An 18,778-nucleotide genomic window follows, 5' to 3' on the forward strand; every position below is an offset into this window, starting at 1 on the left:
ACAGGGATGGAATATGCTTAAATAAAAAGAGTGCAAGAATATTTGTTGATGTTATCGAGGCAGTGTTTGGTGGGTCGGAAAATTGCTAGCTTGGGGAATTTGGGGAGTACACGGACGAATAGATTAACAGTAGCCACTGGCAGAGGTGAAAGTGATTTTTGCATTGCTTCTATTGGAATGAGAAGCAGCTTGGAAAACAAGGCACAGAGGATTTCAGAGACTGATGGGAGACATTGCGGAACAAGTAAATACATAGGTTGTGTTAGGGTAGTTAAGAATAGGAACAGGTGCATGTATTTTTTTTTTTTTTTATGAAAACCCCAAACACGAAAGGTATCAAAACCTATAGTACTTAGTACCGTGCATGGGTTGAAGGAGAAGTATGGGGGAAGGGGGATGCCGGAAACTTTGCTCTAGAGACTAAACATGGCTTTCACCACTTCAAGCCTCCAATAAGCAAAGTGGTGGTATTTCACCAGTTGATGAAAGTCATCTACCACCTAGAAGTATACTTGCATGAACACCAATGCTAGGAATTTGGTAAATAAATTTGACGAATTTGAGGTGTTGGTCAAAACATCAAATGCAGATATTGTTGGGATATCAAAGGTGTGGTGTCACACAGATATAAGGAATGCAGAAATGGAATTTGGAGAGTACAATGTGTACAGGAAGGACAGAAGGATAGGAAGGGAGGAGGGGTTATACTAGTAGTTAAGAAAGACATAAAATCCAAGGAAGTACAGCCAGTTGACATGGCTGGACAGAGCAGTGCCGAGTCAGTTTGGTGTGATATAAACACTGGGAAAGCAAAATTGAGAGTAGGATTGTGTTATAGGCCTAATGACTCTGATGAGTATAATAAGAAACTGTACAGGGAAATAGAGTGGGCTGGTAAATCAGAGAGTCTTATAATGGGGAATTTTAATTTCCCAGATATTGATTGGAATTTGGGGGCTGATCACTCACACACACTAGCAAGGCTTTTGTGGATTTATTGGATGATTGTTTTCTACATCAGCATGTCCAGGAGGCAACTAGAGGGAGTAATACTTCTGATTTGATTATCAGTAGTGATTCTTCATGCATTAAGAATCTGCAGATAAAGGAACTACTAGGTGGCAGTGATCACAGTATGCTGAAGTTGGATTTACTCAAAGAGGTAACTACCATCAGGAGTAAAGAAAAGGGTTTTTGTTTTCGTAAAGGTGACTGCGGTGGTCTGGGACAGTATTTAAATTCTATATGGTGGAAACCACCGATGATGTTACCAACAACAAATTCAAAATGGGAAGCATTCAAAGAATTAATCTTGGAGGCTACTAGGCTTTTCATACAAACTAAGAAATATTGTTCAAGGTTTAGGCCTTAATGGATGTCAGATGAAATAATGAGACTTGGCAGAGAAGAAAAATGCATGGGATACATATAAATTAACAGGTGACACAAAAGCCTGTGATAGGTATAAGCTGGTTTGTAATCAAGTCACAAAGGCAGTTAGGCAGGTAAAGATAGATTATAAGAAATTTTTGGCAAAGGATGCAAAGAAAAACACCAAAAGTTCTTTACTTATGTAAACTCTAGAAGGAAGGGGGCTGATCACTCACACACTTATATCCCAATCAGATTGGGATATAAGTTTAGTGTTATTCCTACTCCCCGGAGTTTTGGTAACAGCTCGACATCAGTAGATTTTGCTACTGATATCGAGCTGACTATATAACACGTTTTTCAATGTGTTTATTTTCTTTTTTTTCCTTCTTTTTTTTTTAATTTATTAATCTAACTAGAAGCTGAAGTGCACTTCTGTTTTGGATATGGTTTTAAACTAATTTATTTAAACTTTTGGTTAGGCTTTACTATCTGGTACGCTTCCCATCAATAGTTTTCAGTAGATGTTTTAGAAATAAATATGTTAACTAAAGCGTTATAGCATAAGGTTTAACGGGTACTGTATATTGAAGAGGCCAGACTTCAAATCACTCCAAGAAAAGCAACCAGTATTAGGGGCTAGGTCTTCTAATCACTGCTACTCAAAACTTTGGTCAATATACAAAAGATTGGAAGAGATATCAGATTGTAAAGACTAACTAACCTTTTTTTTTTTTTTTTTTTTTTCTCTCTTCTTAATTTCAGCTTTACAGTTTTGTCTTCACTTTGAAATCACACCAACCATATGGCTTTTGGGGAAAGGGAACCAAATTATGTATTATAGTGAACATATTACAATAATATGACAGAAAAATTATAATAATTTTTATGACATTTACATCTATTTATCTCTGAGTTTGCGATTGCATATTTCTGCAGATTTATTTTAGCAATGTATGAGCTATTACTATATCAATAAACAGTTATACATATAAAATATCATTATTTATATACATTGATATTTATATTTTTTTTATTTAATTAATTTTTTTTTTTTTTGTTATAGAAGTCTTATGTTATTCCAAGGCATGATATTCATATTGCTCCTTCTGTGACTCTGACCAGAACTTCAGCTACTGTGACTAGGACTGATGTAACAGTGTCTGCAGCAGTGAATTTTCACAGCATTTCAGTTGCTCCCAAGTTATGTAAAACACCAGAAAAGAAATATAATCTTATTCTTCCACGTCCGTGCCGAACTACACAGAAGCATATGTCTCCTTTAAAGCACATATCGCCCATTCTTAAAAAGTATAGTAATCGAAGACGGTTACTCCCAAAAGTGCCTTTATTACCAGCAACACCACTAAAAAATAAAAGACAATGCAAAAGACCACTTATGCCAAAACCATTTTGCATGCTAAATAATGAAGTGATAAGTACAATTTCAAATGCATGTAGTGAAGATAATATCTGTAATACAATGAGAAAACATGCTTATGAAAAGCAGAATATATCAGACCAAGAGCATAACGTGGCTGAAGTCAGTAAATCAGGTCATTCACAGTTAACATCAAATACGGTTATTCCTTCAGAAATCCATGTATCCCATAATACTCCACCAAATATCTCAAATATTGAAGATATCCCAGATTCTGATGATGGGCATCATCCTGATAATGATGTTTCTTGTGAAAATGATTCTCAAAATGAGTTGTATAATTGTGAGGATGGGGACGAAGAAGGAGAAGATGAAGTTCTTGATGATGAACAAGACCTTGCTGCATTAATGGCTGCTAGTAGTACAATTTGTAAAAATAAACAGCATCCACTCATAAAGAAGAAAAATAAACAACAAAGAGAATTGGAATCAACATTACTTTTGCTGGCACCAGATTTGATAGAATCAGATCCTAAAGTAAGTAAATTTTTTAAGTTTTATTTCTTTGTTCTTGTTAAATTGAGTAGAACTGTACAATTGAAAGTAATTACTGCCCTTAGTCCTTTGGCAAGTATGTGAAGAACACAGCCAAGTGCAATAAAAGCACCATTCTTGAAAAACATTTAGTGACAATAGCAGAGTCCAAGGTCAGAGTTAATTTTACTGACTGCCCTTCTCGCCTTTCTGTTATCAACAAACTTAGACATCTTGAAATGCCTATACCAATAACATTATTGGACACTAATTTAATACTTAGTGTCTGTAGATTTTATGTTTGTAATTTGCTGCTATCTTTATATGATGCGGAATAGCATAAGGTTTAACGTTTAATGTAAAACTAGATAGTGAAAACTGTAGCACTGTATTAGAAATCTGTTAGATTGGTATAGTATTATCAATTAATCAGTAAAATTTATTAATCTTATTAAAATTCATTGTTAATTAAATTATACTTAACGGAATCGTGACTCAGACTAGAGCAGCAAAGCAGTGTTCATAGAATATCCAGAATGCTGTGGCTCGGGTGGGAAATCCGAAAGGGGTGATTCTCCAATGCATTACAGTCTAAAACAATGTGTGAAACGTTTGCAGACCTATCTAGAACAGGACATGATCTAGCCAAGGACGATGCCTTTGTGTGTGCTAGGTGCAGATACTGTGAAGAAATTAGGTGCCAACTCAGCATTCTGATGGGCACCTATGAGAGTTTTAGGTGTAGACTTAATGCCCTGGAAGAAATTAATATGAAGGGCCCATCAAACTCTCAGCTGCCCAACTCAATGCCAGAGCTCACTCCTGTGCATCAGGCAACAGAGCGGCAGTCTCCAAAGCAGAATGCACTGGCTGGTCCCACAAGAGCTAGATATTGTCAGGGAGACGGGGAATATATTATGCAAAAAGAATATAACAATGGGACAAAAGCTGATGTCTGCCTGACCATGTGACAGAGCTGGAAACCTGGAAGAAGTAATCCACTCTTCTGGGGCTAAAAGGAGCAACTATGGGCAACACAAAACAGTCCAACTATGGATCTCTTGATCCAGATCCAAATAGACATGACGACCATGATAATTTGAATACATTCCATGCCAAGACACAAAAAAAAGAAGAGACAGATATTTCTGCTCCGCTCTTCTTAATAATTACATTTCTCCACAGGCCAACCATTGAGTAAGTGCTCCTATTTTTATTCAGAAATGCCTCGAAAATCTGGCTTGCCCTCCAAAAATGGTTCGGTGACTAAGATCTGGAGACTTATTAGCGGAGATGAGTGAACACAGACATGCTGAAAGAGTCTTGAAAATATCTACCTTTAGTGGAATTCCCAAAAAAGGTTACCCCACATTGCCACCTTGAACTCCTCTAAGGACCCCGACTGCCAAGCGATAGTGACAAGTGATTTTCTTCCTGTGGTTATACAGTGAGCTCCAAAGTGATATAGTTTTGTTTATTTTCTAGTGTGACTGTTATTTTATTTACTTGAAGTGTTTCTGCACTTTAAAGGTCAAAAGTAAGAACCCAGAAAGGCAATCCTCCTTTCTTTTCTTATTCTTTTTATATATTACTAACCAAATCCCCTAACTTAAAACAACTGCTTGGTCATTGACTCAATATTGACTCAATAGAACAATTGTTATTCTATTGAGTCAATTCTTAAGTTAAATAAATTGGAATTTTCTTTATTTTGTTTGAATGAAAGTTCCAGATCCATAATTCTTTTACTGATTGCAGCATTCGAGTCCTGTAGTTTACTTATGGTAATGATACCCATTGTTGCAGCCATGACATACCACCTCTAGCACGTGCAGTGGTGGGTTACATTTTTTGCATGTATTGTGACTCATATTTGCAAACCTTTGGAGTAGAGTTAGTTTTAACACAAGACATTTCAGTTAATACACTTGCACAAAATAAACAACAAAAGAAAGAATTTAACAACTTACAAATGACAAAGATTTCCAATTTACTCTAAGAGCGCTAATACAGTAGACATACTCTGCATGCTTACTCTAATAATAATAATAATAATTCATGGCTCACAAGTGGGACACTCTTCCCCGAAAGTGAATTATTCATACTCGCCTGGTAATCAGCACCAGAAAATATAGAAAATACATTGCAATACACACATAAATACATTCACGCATAAATGACATAAGTGAGATGCAGAGTAAAAGTTTACAAAGCTTAAAAAATAGGAATGAAGAGAATATTCGGAGAACTTCATTTTTTTTATATGATTCAAGATTTAATGGAAGGGTAAACACATTTCACCATAATAACGTAAAAACCCACAGAATTCCAGCTATCGGTTTAATCGCAAATACAGTAAGATCAAGTTTACTACCCATTTATAGATTGCACTAACAGAAAAACCCAATAAACCTGGAACTGCAAATTATTTTTATTGTTTTATGTGACCTCCAAATTGTTTTATAGTGACCTCCAAAGATGTGCTCCTCTGCTCACGCTATCACACTTCACGAAATTTCTGTTCGGACAGTGGCGTTACTATTAGACTTTAAAAGAAGTAATTAGAAGAGGCTTCCTTTATAGCCTGAAAAATAAATTGTCAAGTAACATCTCAGAATTGCTATGAACACTGAGTCTGATGTAGCCAAGCCCTAATGGTAATCGACCAGTCTGGTCTCTAGCCAAAGCTATTGGCCGAAAATTTTGCCCATCTCTGCTCCTATCTCTGTCAAAACCAGATGGTTCTGTTGTCACTTCGGCCAATGCTAGCATCCCATTTTTCTTCCAAATCATGTTTTAATGATCTTGCCTATCCCTCCCACAGTTCCTAGCACACAATCCAATGCCTCCTGTGTTCTTCCGTCAAAAAGATCACAGAACGATTTTGACGAAACTTGATGCTAAGAAAGGTCCAGGTCCTGATGGTATTTCTCCACTTGTTCTCAAAACCTGTGCTCCTGAACTTACTCCTGTTCTTTGCCGCCTTTTTTTCACTTTCTTATTCCAAAGGTGTTTTTCCTTCTGCTTGGAAATTTGCTCATATCCAGCCAGTTACTGAAAAGGGTGACAAATCCCACCCATCCAATTATCGTCCCATTGCTGCAAATACTTCTACTCTTTCTAAAGTAATGGAGAAATCAATTAACCGCCAACTCTTAAACTACCTAGAAACCTTCTGCCTGATCAACGATAGCCAGTATGGATTCCATCAGTGCCAATCCACTGGTGATATTCTGGCTTATGTTATTCATTTATGGAAAACTTCAAGGGAAAAGTTTGGTGAAACACAAGCAGTTGCTCTTGACATCTCAAAGGTGTTCAATCTTGTTTCACATAAAAGTCTTCTAAACAAGCTTCCATCTTATGGTTTGCCAACTGTTTTTTTTATAAATGGTTATCCAGTTTTCTCTCTGATCGCTCACTGAGGGTGATGGTAGATGCCTCTCTGTCTTCTAACTTCTCCACTAATGCTGGTAGCCCCAAGGTTTAGTTCTTTCCCCCACTCTTTTCCTCTTGTATATTAATAACCTTTTTCCATTGACTTGAAATCCTATCCATAGTTTTGCCGATGATAGCACATTGCATTCCACTTTCCAGTTTGAGAAACCTTGTCCTGCTCGATCAGATTCAACTTCTCAAATATCCGCTACCAATTCTTTAAATGCCGATCTCCACTGGGAAAAAGACAACTTGGTTGATTTCAATCTTCTAAAACTCAGTCTTGTCTTATATGGCCCAGAGTGCCAAGCGATTTTCTTCTTGCGAATATATAGTGCTCTCCCAAACTGTTATAGTTTTGTTTCGTTTCTAGCGTCACCTGTTCTTTTGTTTACTTGAAGAGGTTCTGTACTTTAAAGGACAAAAGTAAGAACCGAGAGAGGAAATCTACCTTTCTTTTTTATTCTATATATTCATTACTAACCCTTTACTGGTGGCACCACTCCTGCCTCCACGTGGCGGGGCCGGTAACCTGTGGGATAAGACAACCCCCAGGGCTAAAAGGAGCAGAGATGGAAACGTGATTTTCCACGCTTAGAGCCCTCAAGCAAATGACATTCACGACACTGAACATGACTTCTCTCTCTCAAAGAGAATGAAGAAAGACATTAGCAGACAGGAATTACCAACAATCCTGATGATACATTCTATGTCAACACAACCTGTGGGCAAGCCCCCTCTTTATCATTCAGAGATGCCTCGAACATGCCACAGGTTCACCAAAAATGGTGAAACGTCTCCAATCTGGAGATTTATTAATAGAGACCACCAATTCTCGACACTCTGAACTATTATTAATTCTGACATCCTTGAGTGGAATCCCAGTTCAAATCACACCACATACCACCCTGAATTCTTCAAAGGGAGTGATCACTGAATGGGATCTATTGAGCATTCCTGAAGATGAAATTAGCATTAGTAGAGGCATATGATGCAAGAAAGCAAGCTTATGCAGCATCAGCTAAAAAACAACCAAAAAAAAAAAAAAAAAACCCTTCCACTTCACCCCTCCGTTTGTTTGAAATACCAGTCCAGCTGAGCGTTAAATTTATTTAGGCTATCAACTTCCACAACAAGGGATGGAGGTCTGTTCCGTCAACCAACTACCCGCTGGTTAAAAGGCAAATTTCCGCACATCTATCCTACATCTATTTTTCCTCAATATGAGTTTATGCCCTCTCAGGAGATTATTCTGAGCAAGAGGCAGTATCCCATCAGCATTGAGCATGCTCAAGCCATTCAAGGCTTTGTTCACCTCTATCAGATCACCTCGCTGGTGCCTAGTCTCCAGACACTGTAATTTGCAAAACTTAAGCCTTTCTTCGTAAGAGCAACCCTTCATTCTGTTCACTAACCTTGTTGCCCTTCTCTGTACTCCTTGAGTAAATCCCACTTCGGCACACTGTGACCACTGCCACCTAGTGGTTCCTGTATCTGCAGATTCTTAATGCATGAAGAATCACTACTGATAATCAAATCAAGTGTATTGCTCCCGAACATGCTGATTTAGCATTGGCATTAGTAGAGGCATTTGATGCAAGAAAGGAAGCTTATGCGGCATCAGCCAAAAAGAAAAAAAAATAAATAAAGTAAAATAAATAAATAAAAAATAACCACTTCCACTTCACCCCTCTGTTCGTTCGAAATACCTGTCCAGCTGAGCCTTAAACTTATTGAAGCTATCAACTTCCACGACAAGGGATGGAAGTCTGTTCCACCTACCAACCACCCGCTGGCTAAAGGCAAATATCCGCACATCTATCCTATCTCTGTCTTTCCTCAATTTGAATTTATGCCCTCTCAGGTGATTATTCTGAGCAAGAGGAAGAATCCCATCAGCATTGGGCATGCTCAAACCATTCGAGGCTTTGTACACCTCTATCAGATCACCTCACTGGTGCCTAGTCTCCAGACCCTGTAATTCGAAAACTTAAGCCTTTCTTCGTAAGAGCACCCCTTTGTTCCATTCACTAATCTTGCCCTTCTCTGTACTCGTTCCAGCAGCTCTACATCCTTCTTGAAATGAGGCCTCCAGACCTGTATACAGTACTCAAGGTGCAGCCTGACCATTGCCTTATACAAGGGAATAATCACCTCCCTATCCCTGCTAGAAAAATTCCTGTATATCATTGATAAGACACCATGAGCTACTCTTGGTGTCTTATCAATGATAAGACTGCTCAGAGAACTTCATATCTGCCTGCACAATTATCCCCAGGACCTTTTCATTCTCTACCACTGTCAGTGTAGTACAAGAGAGTTCATACGTTTCTCTGAGGTTGCTGTTTCCCATATGTAGTACTTTACATTTGTCAATGTTAAACTTCATTTGCCACCTCTCAGCCCATCTGCCCGACCTTTCCAGATCCTGTTGCAGCAGCATAGCGTCAGTAGCATCCTTAACAACCCTGCCATCCTTTGTATCGTCTGCAAACTTGGATATTAAGCTTGATATACCATGATCAATATTATTTATAAATACAGAAAACAACAATGGACCCAACACTGAACCCTGAGGGACTCCACTAACATTAGTCCACGATGAGCAGTGTCCATTAATTACCACTCTGTCTTCTGCCACTCAACCAACCCTTTATCCATAGCAACAATTTGCCACCAATGCCACACTGCTCCAATTTGTGCAGCAGTCTTCCATGTGCAACAGTATCAAAAGCCTTTCTAAGATCCAAATATATAATATCAAAGTTATTGCCTGCATCCAATTCTTTGTGACTACATCATAGTATCCAATCAAATTGGTCAGGCAAGACCTTCCCTTAACAAAACCATGCTGTATCTGAGCTATAACTGAATTCTTGTCAAGATGATACTGCAGTACTTCTTTACCCAGTGCTTCCATTACTTTTCCTGGAACAGAAGTTAAACTTACAGGTCTATAATTTGTGTCAGCCTTTGATCCTACTTTGTGAATTAGGGTTATATTTACACATCTCCAGTCTGTGGGTACCTCTGCTGAGTCCATGAAAGCTCTCATAATTATGGCTAACAGATTGCTTACTTCCTTTGCTGCCTCCTTTAATATAACTGGATAGATCCCATCCACCCCAGGTGCTTTTCTTGTATTTATCTTCAACAATTTCTCCTCCACTTTACTCTCAATTATTACAAGATCATCTAGCTCACTGCCTGTGTTTACTTCACCTATGGCATTCCCCTTCCTGAATAACTCCTCATGTGTGAATGTAGATGCAAAATATTGATTTAGTTTGTTAGCTACCTGAGCAGGATCATGAACAGTTGAACCATCGATATCAAGTGGACCAATCTGATTCATCCCCTTCCTTCTAGAGTTTACATAAGTAAAGCACTTCTTGCTGTTTTTCTTTGCATCCCTTGCCAAAGATTTCTCTTAATCTGCCTTCGCCTGCCTAACCTCCTTTGTAACTTGGTTATAGATCAACTTATATCTATCATAGGCTTTTGTGTCACATGTTAATTTATATGTATCCCATGCATTTTTCTTCTCTGACATATGTCTCATTAGTTCATCTGACATCCATTTAGGCCTGAACCTTGAAAAACATTTCTTAGTTGGTATGTAAAGCCTAGTAGCTTCCAAGATAATTTCTTTGAATGCTTCCCATTTTGAGTTTGCTGTTGGTAACATCGTCAGTTGGTCCCAATGTATAGAATTTAAATACTGTCTCAGACCATCGTAGTCGCCTTTACGAAAGCAATAACCCTTCCCTTTACCCCTGATGGTAGTTACCTCCTTGAGTAAATCCCACTTCGGCACACTGTGACCACTGCCACCTAGTGGTTCCTGTATCTGCAGATTCTTAATGCATGAAGAATCACTACTGATAATCAAATCAAGTGTATTGCTCCCGAACATGCTGATTTAGCATTGGCATTAGTAGAGGCATTTGATGCAAGAAAGGAAGCTTATGCGGCATCAGCCAAAAAGAAAAAAAAATAAATAAAGTAAAATAAATAAATAAAAAATAACCACTTCCACTTCACCCCTCTGTTCGTTCGAAATACCTGTCCAGCTGAGCCTTAAACTTATTGAAGCTATCAACTTCCACGACAAGGGATGGAAGTCTGTTCCACCTACCAACCACCCGCTGGCTAAAGGCAAATATCCGCACATCTATCCTATCTCTGTCTTTCCTCAATTTGAATTTATGCCCTCTCAGGTGATTATTCTGAGCAAGAGGAAGAATCCCATCAGCATTGGGCATGCTCAAACCATTCGAGGCTTTGTACACCTCTATCAGATCACCTCACTGGTGCCTAGTCTCCAGACCCTGTAATTCGAAAACTTAAGCCTTTCTTCGTAAGAGCACCCCTTTGTTCCATTCACTAATCTTGCCCTTCTCTGTACTCGTTCCAGCAGCTCTACATCCTTCTGGAAATGAGGCCTCCAGGCCTGTATACAGTACTCTAGGGGTGGCCTGACCATTGCCTTATACAAGGGAATAATCACCTCCTTATCCCTGCTAGAAAAATTCCTATATATCATTGACAATACACCATGAGCTACTCTTGCAGCCCGTCTGCACTGCCCAGAGAACTTCATATCTGCCTGCACAACCACCCCCAGGTCCCTTTCATTCTCTACCACTGTTAGTGTAGTACCACAGAGTTGATACATTGCTCTGGGGTTGCTGATTCCCATATGTAGTACTTTACATTTGTCAATGTTAAACTTCATTTGTCACCTCGAAGCCCATCTGCTCAACCTTTCCAAATCATGTTACAGCAGCGTAGTGTCAGTAGTGTCCTTGACAAACCTGCCAACGTTCGTATCGTCTGCAAACTTGGACATTAAGCTTGATATACCATCATAAATATCATTTATAAATACAGAAAACAGTAAAGGACCCAATACTGAACCCTGAGGGACTCCACTAATAACATTAGTCCACGATTGGCAGTGTCCATTGATTACCACTCTCTGTCTTCTCCCCCTCAACCACCCCTTTATCCATAGCAGCAATCTGCCTCCAATGCCACACTGCTCCAATTTGTGCAGCAGTCTTCCATGTGCAACAGTATCAAAAGCCTCTCTAAGATCCAAGTATATAATATCAAAGTTATTCCCTGCATCCAGTCCTTTTGTGACTGCATCATAGTATCCAATCAAATGGTCAGGCAAGACTTCCCCTTAGCAAAACCATGCTGTGTCCGAGCTATAACTGAAGTCTTGTCTAGATGATCCTGCAGTGCTTGTTTAACCAGAGCCTCCATTAATTTTCCGGGAACAGACGTTAAACTCACAGGTCTATAATTTGTATTTGTGTCAGCCTTTGATCCTCCTTTATGAATTGGGGTCACATTTGCACATCTCCAATCCATGGGTACCTCCCCTGAGTCCAAGGAAGCTCTCATAATTATGGCTAAGGGTTTGCTTACTTCCTTTTCTGCCTCCTTTAATATAACTGGATAGATCCCATCCACCCCAGATGCCTTTCTTGTGTTTATCTTCAACAATTTCTCCTCCACTTTACACTCAGTTATTACAAGATTCTCTAGCTTACTGCTAGAGTTGAATACACCTCTGGCATTCCCCTCGCTGAATAACTCCTCATGTGTGAATGTTGATGCAAAATATTCATTTAGTTTGTTAGCTACCTGAGCAGGGTCATCAACAGTTGACCCATCGATATCAAGTGGACCAATCTGATTCATCCCCTTCCTTCTAGAGTTTACATAAGTAAAGAACTCTTTACTGTTTTTCTTCGCATCCCTTGCCAAGGATCTCTCGTAATTTGCCTTCACCTGCCTAACCTCCTTTGTAACTTGGTTACAGATCAACTTGTATCTATCATAGGCTTCTGTGTCACATATTTAGAAAACAATCATCCAATAAATCCACAAAAGCCTTGCTAGTGTGTGAGTGACCAATCCACAAATTCCAGTCAATATCTGGGAAATTAAAATCCCCCATTATAAGACTCTCTGATTTACTGGCCCACTCTATTTCCCTGTATAGTTTCTTATTATACTCATCAGAGTCCTTAGGCCTATAGCACACTCCTACTCTCAATTTTGATCTCCCAATGCTTATATCACACCAAAGTGACTCGACACTGCACTGTCCAGCGATGTCGACTGGCTTCACTTCCTTGGATTTTATGCGTTTTTTAACTAATAGCATAACCCCTCCTCCCTTCCTATCCTGTCTATCCTTTCTGTAGACATTGTACTCCCCAAATTCTAGTTCTGCATTACTTATATCTGTGTGACACCACGTCTCTGATATCCCAACAATATCCACCTTTGATGCTTTGAGCAATACCTCAAATTCATCAAATTTATTTACCAAACTCCTAGCATTGGTGTACACACAAGTATACATCCACCTGTTATATATGCACCTGCAATATCCTGCATCTTATTTTCCAAGCTGCTGCTCATTCCAATAGAAGCAGTGCAAGAATCACTTTCACCTCTGCCAGTGGCTACTGTTAATCTATTAGTCCTTGTATCCCCCCCAATCTAGCAGTTTTCCGACCCACCTAACACTGCCTCAATAGTCAGTAAACATTCTTGCACCCTTTCTATTTAAGTGTATCCCATCCCTGTAGAAACAGTCTCTCCTGTTAACAAGTACAGACCAAACTGAAAAAAATTCTACTCCTTGAGCCTTGCACAATCTTTTCAGGGCCGAATTGATCGACAGGGCTCTGATCATATACTCCCTCCTATCGTGTCTGGGCAGAATTGCAGACACTTTCAAATTCAACCCTAATTTACGGCTTTTTTTCAACAGTGATCTGTACTTGTTAAGTAATTCAATAGCCCAGGAACTAAAAGAACAAAAAGTCACTCAGGCGAAGCGGATCATGATCTGAAAAGATGGCAGTTTAGTTCCTACCCGGAGTATAATTTTAACTTTCAGTTCACCTACCAGCTTCAGTCAAGGCAGGATATTTAAACTGTCACGTTCAGCCATATATTCCGAACCGCCTAAGATGTTTCAAATGCAGAAATTTGGCCATTTCCAGACAGAATGCCTTGGAGATGCAACATGTGCAAACTGTGGGTGTAAAACTCACACAGAAACGGAATGTAAGGCACCAACTCCACAGGGTCCAAATTGCAAGGGCAGCCAACCGGCATACTTGAAAGACTGGGACCTCTGGAAGTTGGGGAAAAAGATACATAAGTATAAAGTTGAAAACAAAGTTTCCTAAAAAGAGGCAAGAAAACAAGTAAGATTAAATAATCCAAAATGCACTTATGCCTCTGCTACTTATAGTCACCAGTCAGTAGCATGTCAGACAGAAGTGTCCATCCCTCACGATACATCGATCTCAGACTGGGCTCGATCAGTCCTCTCGATCCAACATCCATCAAAGGCAGTCTATCACTGTAGTAATACGTCATTGACAGTTCCAATCCAGAGACTTCCCCATTGTTAAGCAGCGGAAAATTTGCAAAAATTAGATCCAGTTGAGGTGAAGCAATCTCACCCCTCAAGCATGGACACCGATGATACCACCAACTCAGAACTGCTTGAAATACATGCAGATGATGATATGGAAGAAGGCAATGACTCAAGACGCCCAAATTTTTCAAGAAAAGAAAAATCAAAACATGACAGATATAAACAAGCCACTCACAAAAAGCAAACAGACTCCTCTGCCTCTCACAAAACCAAATAATGGAACAAATCGTACAATGGAATTGCAGAGGTTTTCGCAGCAATATTGATGATATCTATGAACTAATTAACCGTTACAATCCTGCTGCCATATACTTGCAAGAGACAAATCTAACAACAAAAATATCCATTTCAGTCAAAAACTATACTATCTTCAGAAAAGATTGATCTCAAACTAACAGCCCCCATTGAGGAGTAGCTATACTAGTGGAATCACGAGTTCCCTCTAGGCACATTCCATTGTAAACACCATTAGAAGCTGTTGTTACCCATATAGTAATCGGTATCACACTGACACTAGCCTCAGTTTATCTTCCGCCAAATCAATCATGTACAATTCAGCAACTGTTAAATCTAATTTCTCAATTACCACCTCCTATTTGTTTACTAGGAGATTTTAATGGACATCATCCATTATGGGGATCTCTGGTCTCAGACGGACATGGTGAACTCATTGAAATGTTACTTGACCGAGAGAATGTGACACTATTGAATAATGGCTTACCGACATATATCCATTTTTCTACTGGGTCAACCAGTGCAGTAGATCTCTCAATTTGCTCTCCGATCCTCTTCCCAACTATAGAGTGGGCAGTACATGACAATCACTCTAAATAGTGACCACTATCTGCTCATCTGTAGTATTCAAACTACCCATTCCAAACAAACTGAAACAAAAACAAAATGGAAATTTTCCAAAGCAAACTGGACGAAATTTACTAGTCATGTATATTTTGATGATGACACCATAGAGTCTTCTGCTATTGACACTGTCACCAATCATATCACAATGCAGATACTAAGAGCTGGAGAAGCCGCCATCCCACAGTCTTAAATAAGAAACCATCGGCATACCAATCACTGGTGGAATGGTGATTGTAATCAAGTGAAGAGAGGAAAAAACAAAGCATGGAACACCTTCTTCAAACATCCCAGCACTGCCAACCTTATTAACTTCAAGAGACTGAGAGTCAAAGCTCATTATATCCGGCAGAAGGCGAAAAAAGACTTGTGGATAAAATTTGCCTCCTCAATCAACAAAGATACTGATACCGGAATAATCTGGGAAAAAAATAAAGAAACTAAATGGTAAATATCATAAGTTGCCTTCTCCTATTATTAATTGGAATGGGAAGGAGATCTCATCTGGTGATGAAATTGCCAATGCCCTAGGAATGGTGTTCTGTGAATTGTCTGCCTCAACTGCATATCAACCATCTTTTCAAAAAATCAAAGCTGAAGCTGAGAAAAGGAAACTAAACATAAAAACTACATGTACTTTTACCTATAACCAACCACTCACAATATCTGAACTGAAAGAATCTATATATAACTGAAGAAACAGCTCTCCTGGCCCTGATGGAATCTACAATATAATGATTCAACACCTCAATCAGAAATCTAATTTCATTGCTAAACTTTTACAATAGAATATTCTCAGAACATATATTCCCTACTTCCTGGTGGAATTCTTACGTAATAGCCATACCTAAACCTGGAAAAGACCATTCGATTCCTAACAACTATACACCAGTTTCTCTAACCAGCTGCCTGAGTAAGACTTTGGAAAAAATGGTTCACCATCGACTCACCTGGTACCCTGAATTCGAAAACATAATCAGTTTGGCTTTCGGAAGAATAGATCTTCCCTAGACCTCATGACCAAAGCCAAATCCAACATAAGAAATGCATTCATCAGAAATCAACATCTCGTCATGATATCCCTTGATATAGAAAAGGCCTTTGATACCACATGGCGCTACGGTATCCTAAGAGATCTCTATTCTATTCATATGAGAGGCCATTTACCATATTTTATTCAAAGCTTCCTTCAGCACAGATCTTTCCAAGGAAGTACCGGCAGGTTTTATCTCAAACATACATTCAAGAAGAAGGAGTCCCACAAGGCTCTGTTCTTAGTGCCACTCTGTTTGCAATATGACTAAACAACATCACAAACAGCATTCCAAATACCGTTGACTCGTATCTCTATGCAGATGATCTTACCATATCCTGCCATTCCCAGAATATGAACTATATTGAAAGGCATCTACAAATATCCATTAATAACATTGAATTATGGAGTGCGCAAAATGGATACAAACTGTCAAGCCACAAATCTACAGCTATACATTTCTGCACCAAGCACACAATGCATCCTGAACCTGAGTTGCACTTGTCCAATCATCCATTACCAATTGTGAACAGTATTCGCCTCCTAGGGCTAATTTTTGATAAGAGTTAAACTTCCAGGAGCTCATCAAGTATCTAAGAACCACGTGCACAAAAAAAAAGGAATATACTCCGGGTCATCTCCAGTACATCTTGGGGCGCCGATCGTTATAGCCTGCTCCACTTATATAAATCTCTAATTAGATCTCCTTTAGACTATGGAGCACCTGTTTATGACTCAGCTAGGGAGAGCACCTTGGCCCGTTTTGCACCCATCCAACATTCTTCTCTTAGGATAGCCCTAGGTGCATATAGAACATCACCAGTTCAAAGTCTTTATGTTGAGGCTTACGAACCTCCACTTAGCATCAGAAGAAAGATGTTGCTGATAAACTACTCAGCTAAAATTAAAAGCCTGCCTACTCATCCGGTTTGGCCACTGTTGCGTAATCCTCAATTGAAAACCCATTATGCAAATAAACCTAGAACAATTCGACCTTCTGGTATCAGACTGCAGAATCTAACAGAAAGCTGGAATATTCAGCTTGATAATATCATCAGAGAAAAAAAAGATCCAGATCCCCCGTGGACTAACTTCACACTTTCTTCTGATGAATACTTTGAGCAATGGGGTAAAGGCTCTATAGGAGATATTAACATCCAACTCCTGTAGCTCTATAGGAGATATTAACATCCAAACATGTTGCTCACTCAAAAAAGTATCCCCACTTTACCAAGATCTATACTGATGGTTCGAAGTCTGGTGGCCTACCTTCACATTTTCTTCTGATGAATACTTTGAGCAATGGGGTAAAGGCTCTATAGCAGATATTAACATCCAACAACTACATGTTGCTCACTCACAAAGGTATCCCCACTTTACCAAGATCTATACTGATGGTTCAAAATCTGACAATCGAGTGATTGCAGCTGCTGTCTTCCCTAATACAACTGTTTCAATTTCACTTCCAACTGAATGCAGCAGCTACACTGCTGAGCTCCATGTCATTAAGCTTGCTCTGGCAAACATCTCGCTAATGTCAATAAATAAAATTATAATATATACTTTTAGTGCTTAGTGCTCTTTTAGCTTTGAAAAGGACTTCCCCACCTAAAAATCCTTTATTAAAGCTCATAAAACCAAAGCTGATGCGTCTTCATAAGCATCAAAAAACTGTTATCTTTTCATGGATCCCTGGCCACAGTGGTATTCCAGGAAACGAATGTGAATGTGCAGACAGTGCTGCTAAGTATCCTTCCATCATATCCTCAACAAATGACCTAGTCCCATATCCTGATTATAGAAATAATATACGAAGAACATCTATGGAACAATGGACACTTCTGTGGAAAATGCAAACAAATAACAAGCTATTCCAAATAAAACCTGAACCAAAATTATGGACTTCTAGCCTTCGTAAAAATAGAAAAGAAGTAATCTTAGCCAGAACTCGTATAGGTCACATTCACCTCACACATCTCTATCTGCTTACAGGAAATGATCCTCCGCAGTGTGCGCACTGCTCGCAACCACTTACAGTAAAACATATACTCCTTGAATGTAACTTGTTCAGCAATGCCCGATGAATGTCTTTTAGTTTCATTTCAGATCTACAGCAACCTCTCTCTCTGAATAGCATAATAGGTAAAGAAGCAAACCTCTCTGAATTCTTTTTCTATATAAAACAAATAAAAATGTATGACCGTTTCTAATTGCTCACCATGCAGTTATCATAAGTAACTCAATTAATTTGGGAGGTGCAATATGGCCTAAGTAGCTCTTGCGCCAGAAAACACCACAACAACAACTTGTATTATATCTCACAAAAAGGATTCTTCTGCTTTTATGCTTATCTTTGGTGACACTCTGATCCCTAGGCAAGATGATATATCTATTATGGGGATTACCCTGACTTCTAATCTCTCTTGCCACAAGCACATTACAACTATTGCTTCCTCTGCAACTAAAAAACTTGGTTTTTCTCTTTCGCTCGCGACATTACTTTTCTTCCAAACAGCTGTTCACTCTGTACAAATCACATATCCACCCTTCCATGGAATATTAGCATTAGCATTAGTAGAGGCATATGATGCAAGAAAGCAAGATTATGCAGCTTCAGCAAAAAAAAAAAAAAAAAAAAAAAAAAAACGCTTCCATTTCACCCCTCCACTCGTTCCAAATGCCTGTC

At 39.0% G+C, this 18,778-nt stretch overlaps 1 protein-coding gene across 1 annotated transcript in view; it reads left to right on the forward strand.

The window, feature by feature from the left end:
- The window catches only part of mute (gon-4 like protein muscle wasted), a 1,102,179-nt gene that overhangs the window by 631,064 nt on the left and 452,337 nt on the right, over window positions 1-18,778 (forward strand). The window contains exon 18 of the mRNA XM_090389940.1: window positions 2,438-3,289. Within this exon, the coding sequence (XP_090246066.1) occupies window positions 2,438-3,289 (852 nt within the window). The remainder of the gene's footprint in view (window positions 1-2,437; window positions 3,290-18,778) is intronic.

The sequence above is a fragment of the Mastigoproctus giganteus genome, chromosome 2 (genome assembly GCF_048544385.1).
Source record: "Mastigoproctus giganteus isolate SK-2022 chromosome 2, ASM4854438v1, whole genome shotgun sequence".
In the NCBI taxonomy this organism is placed as follows: Eukaryota; Metazoa; Arthropoda; class Arachnida; order Uropygi; family Thelyphonidae; genus Mastigoproctus; species Mastigoproctus giganteus.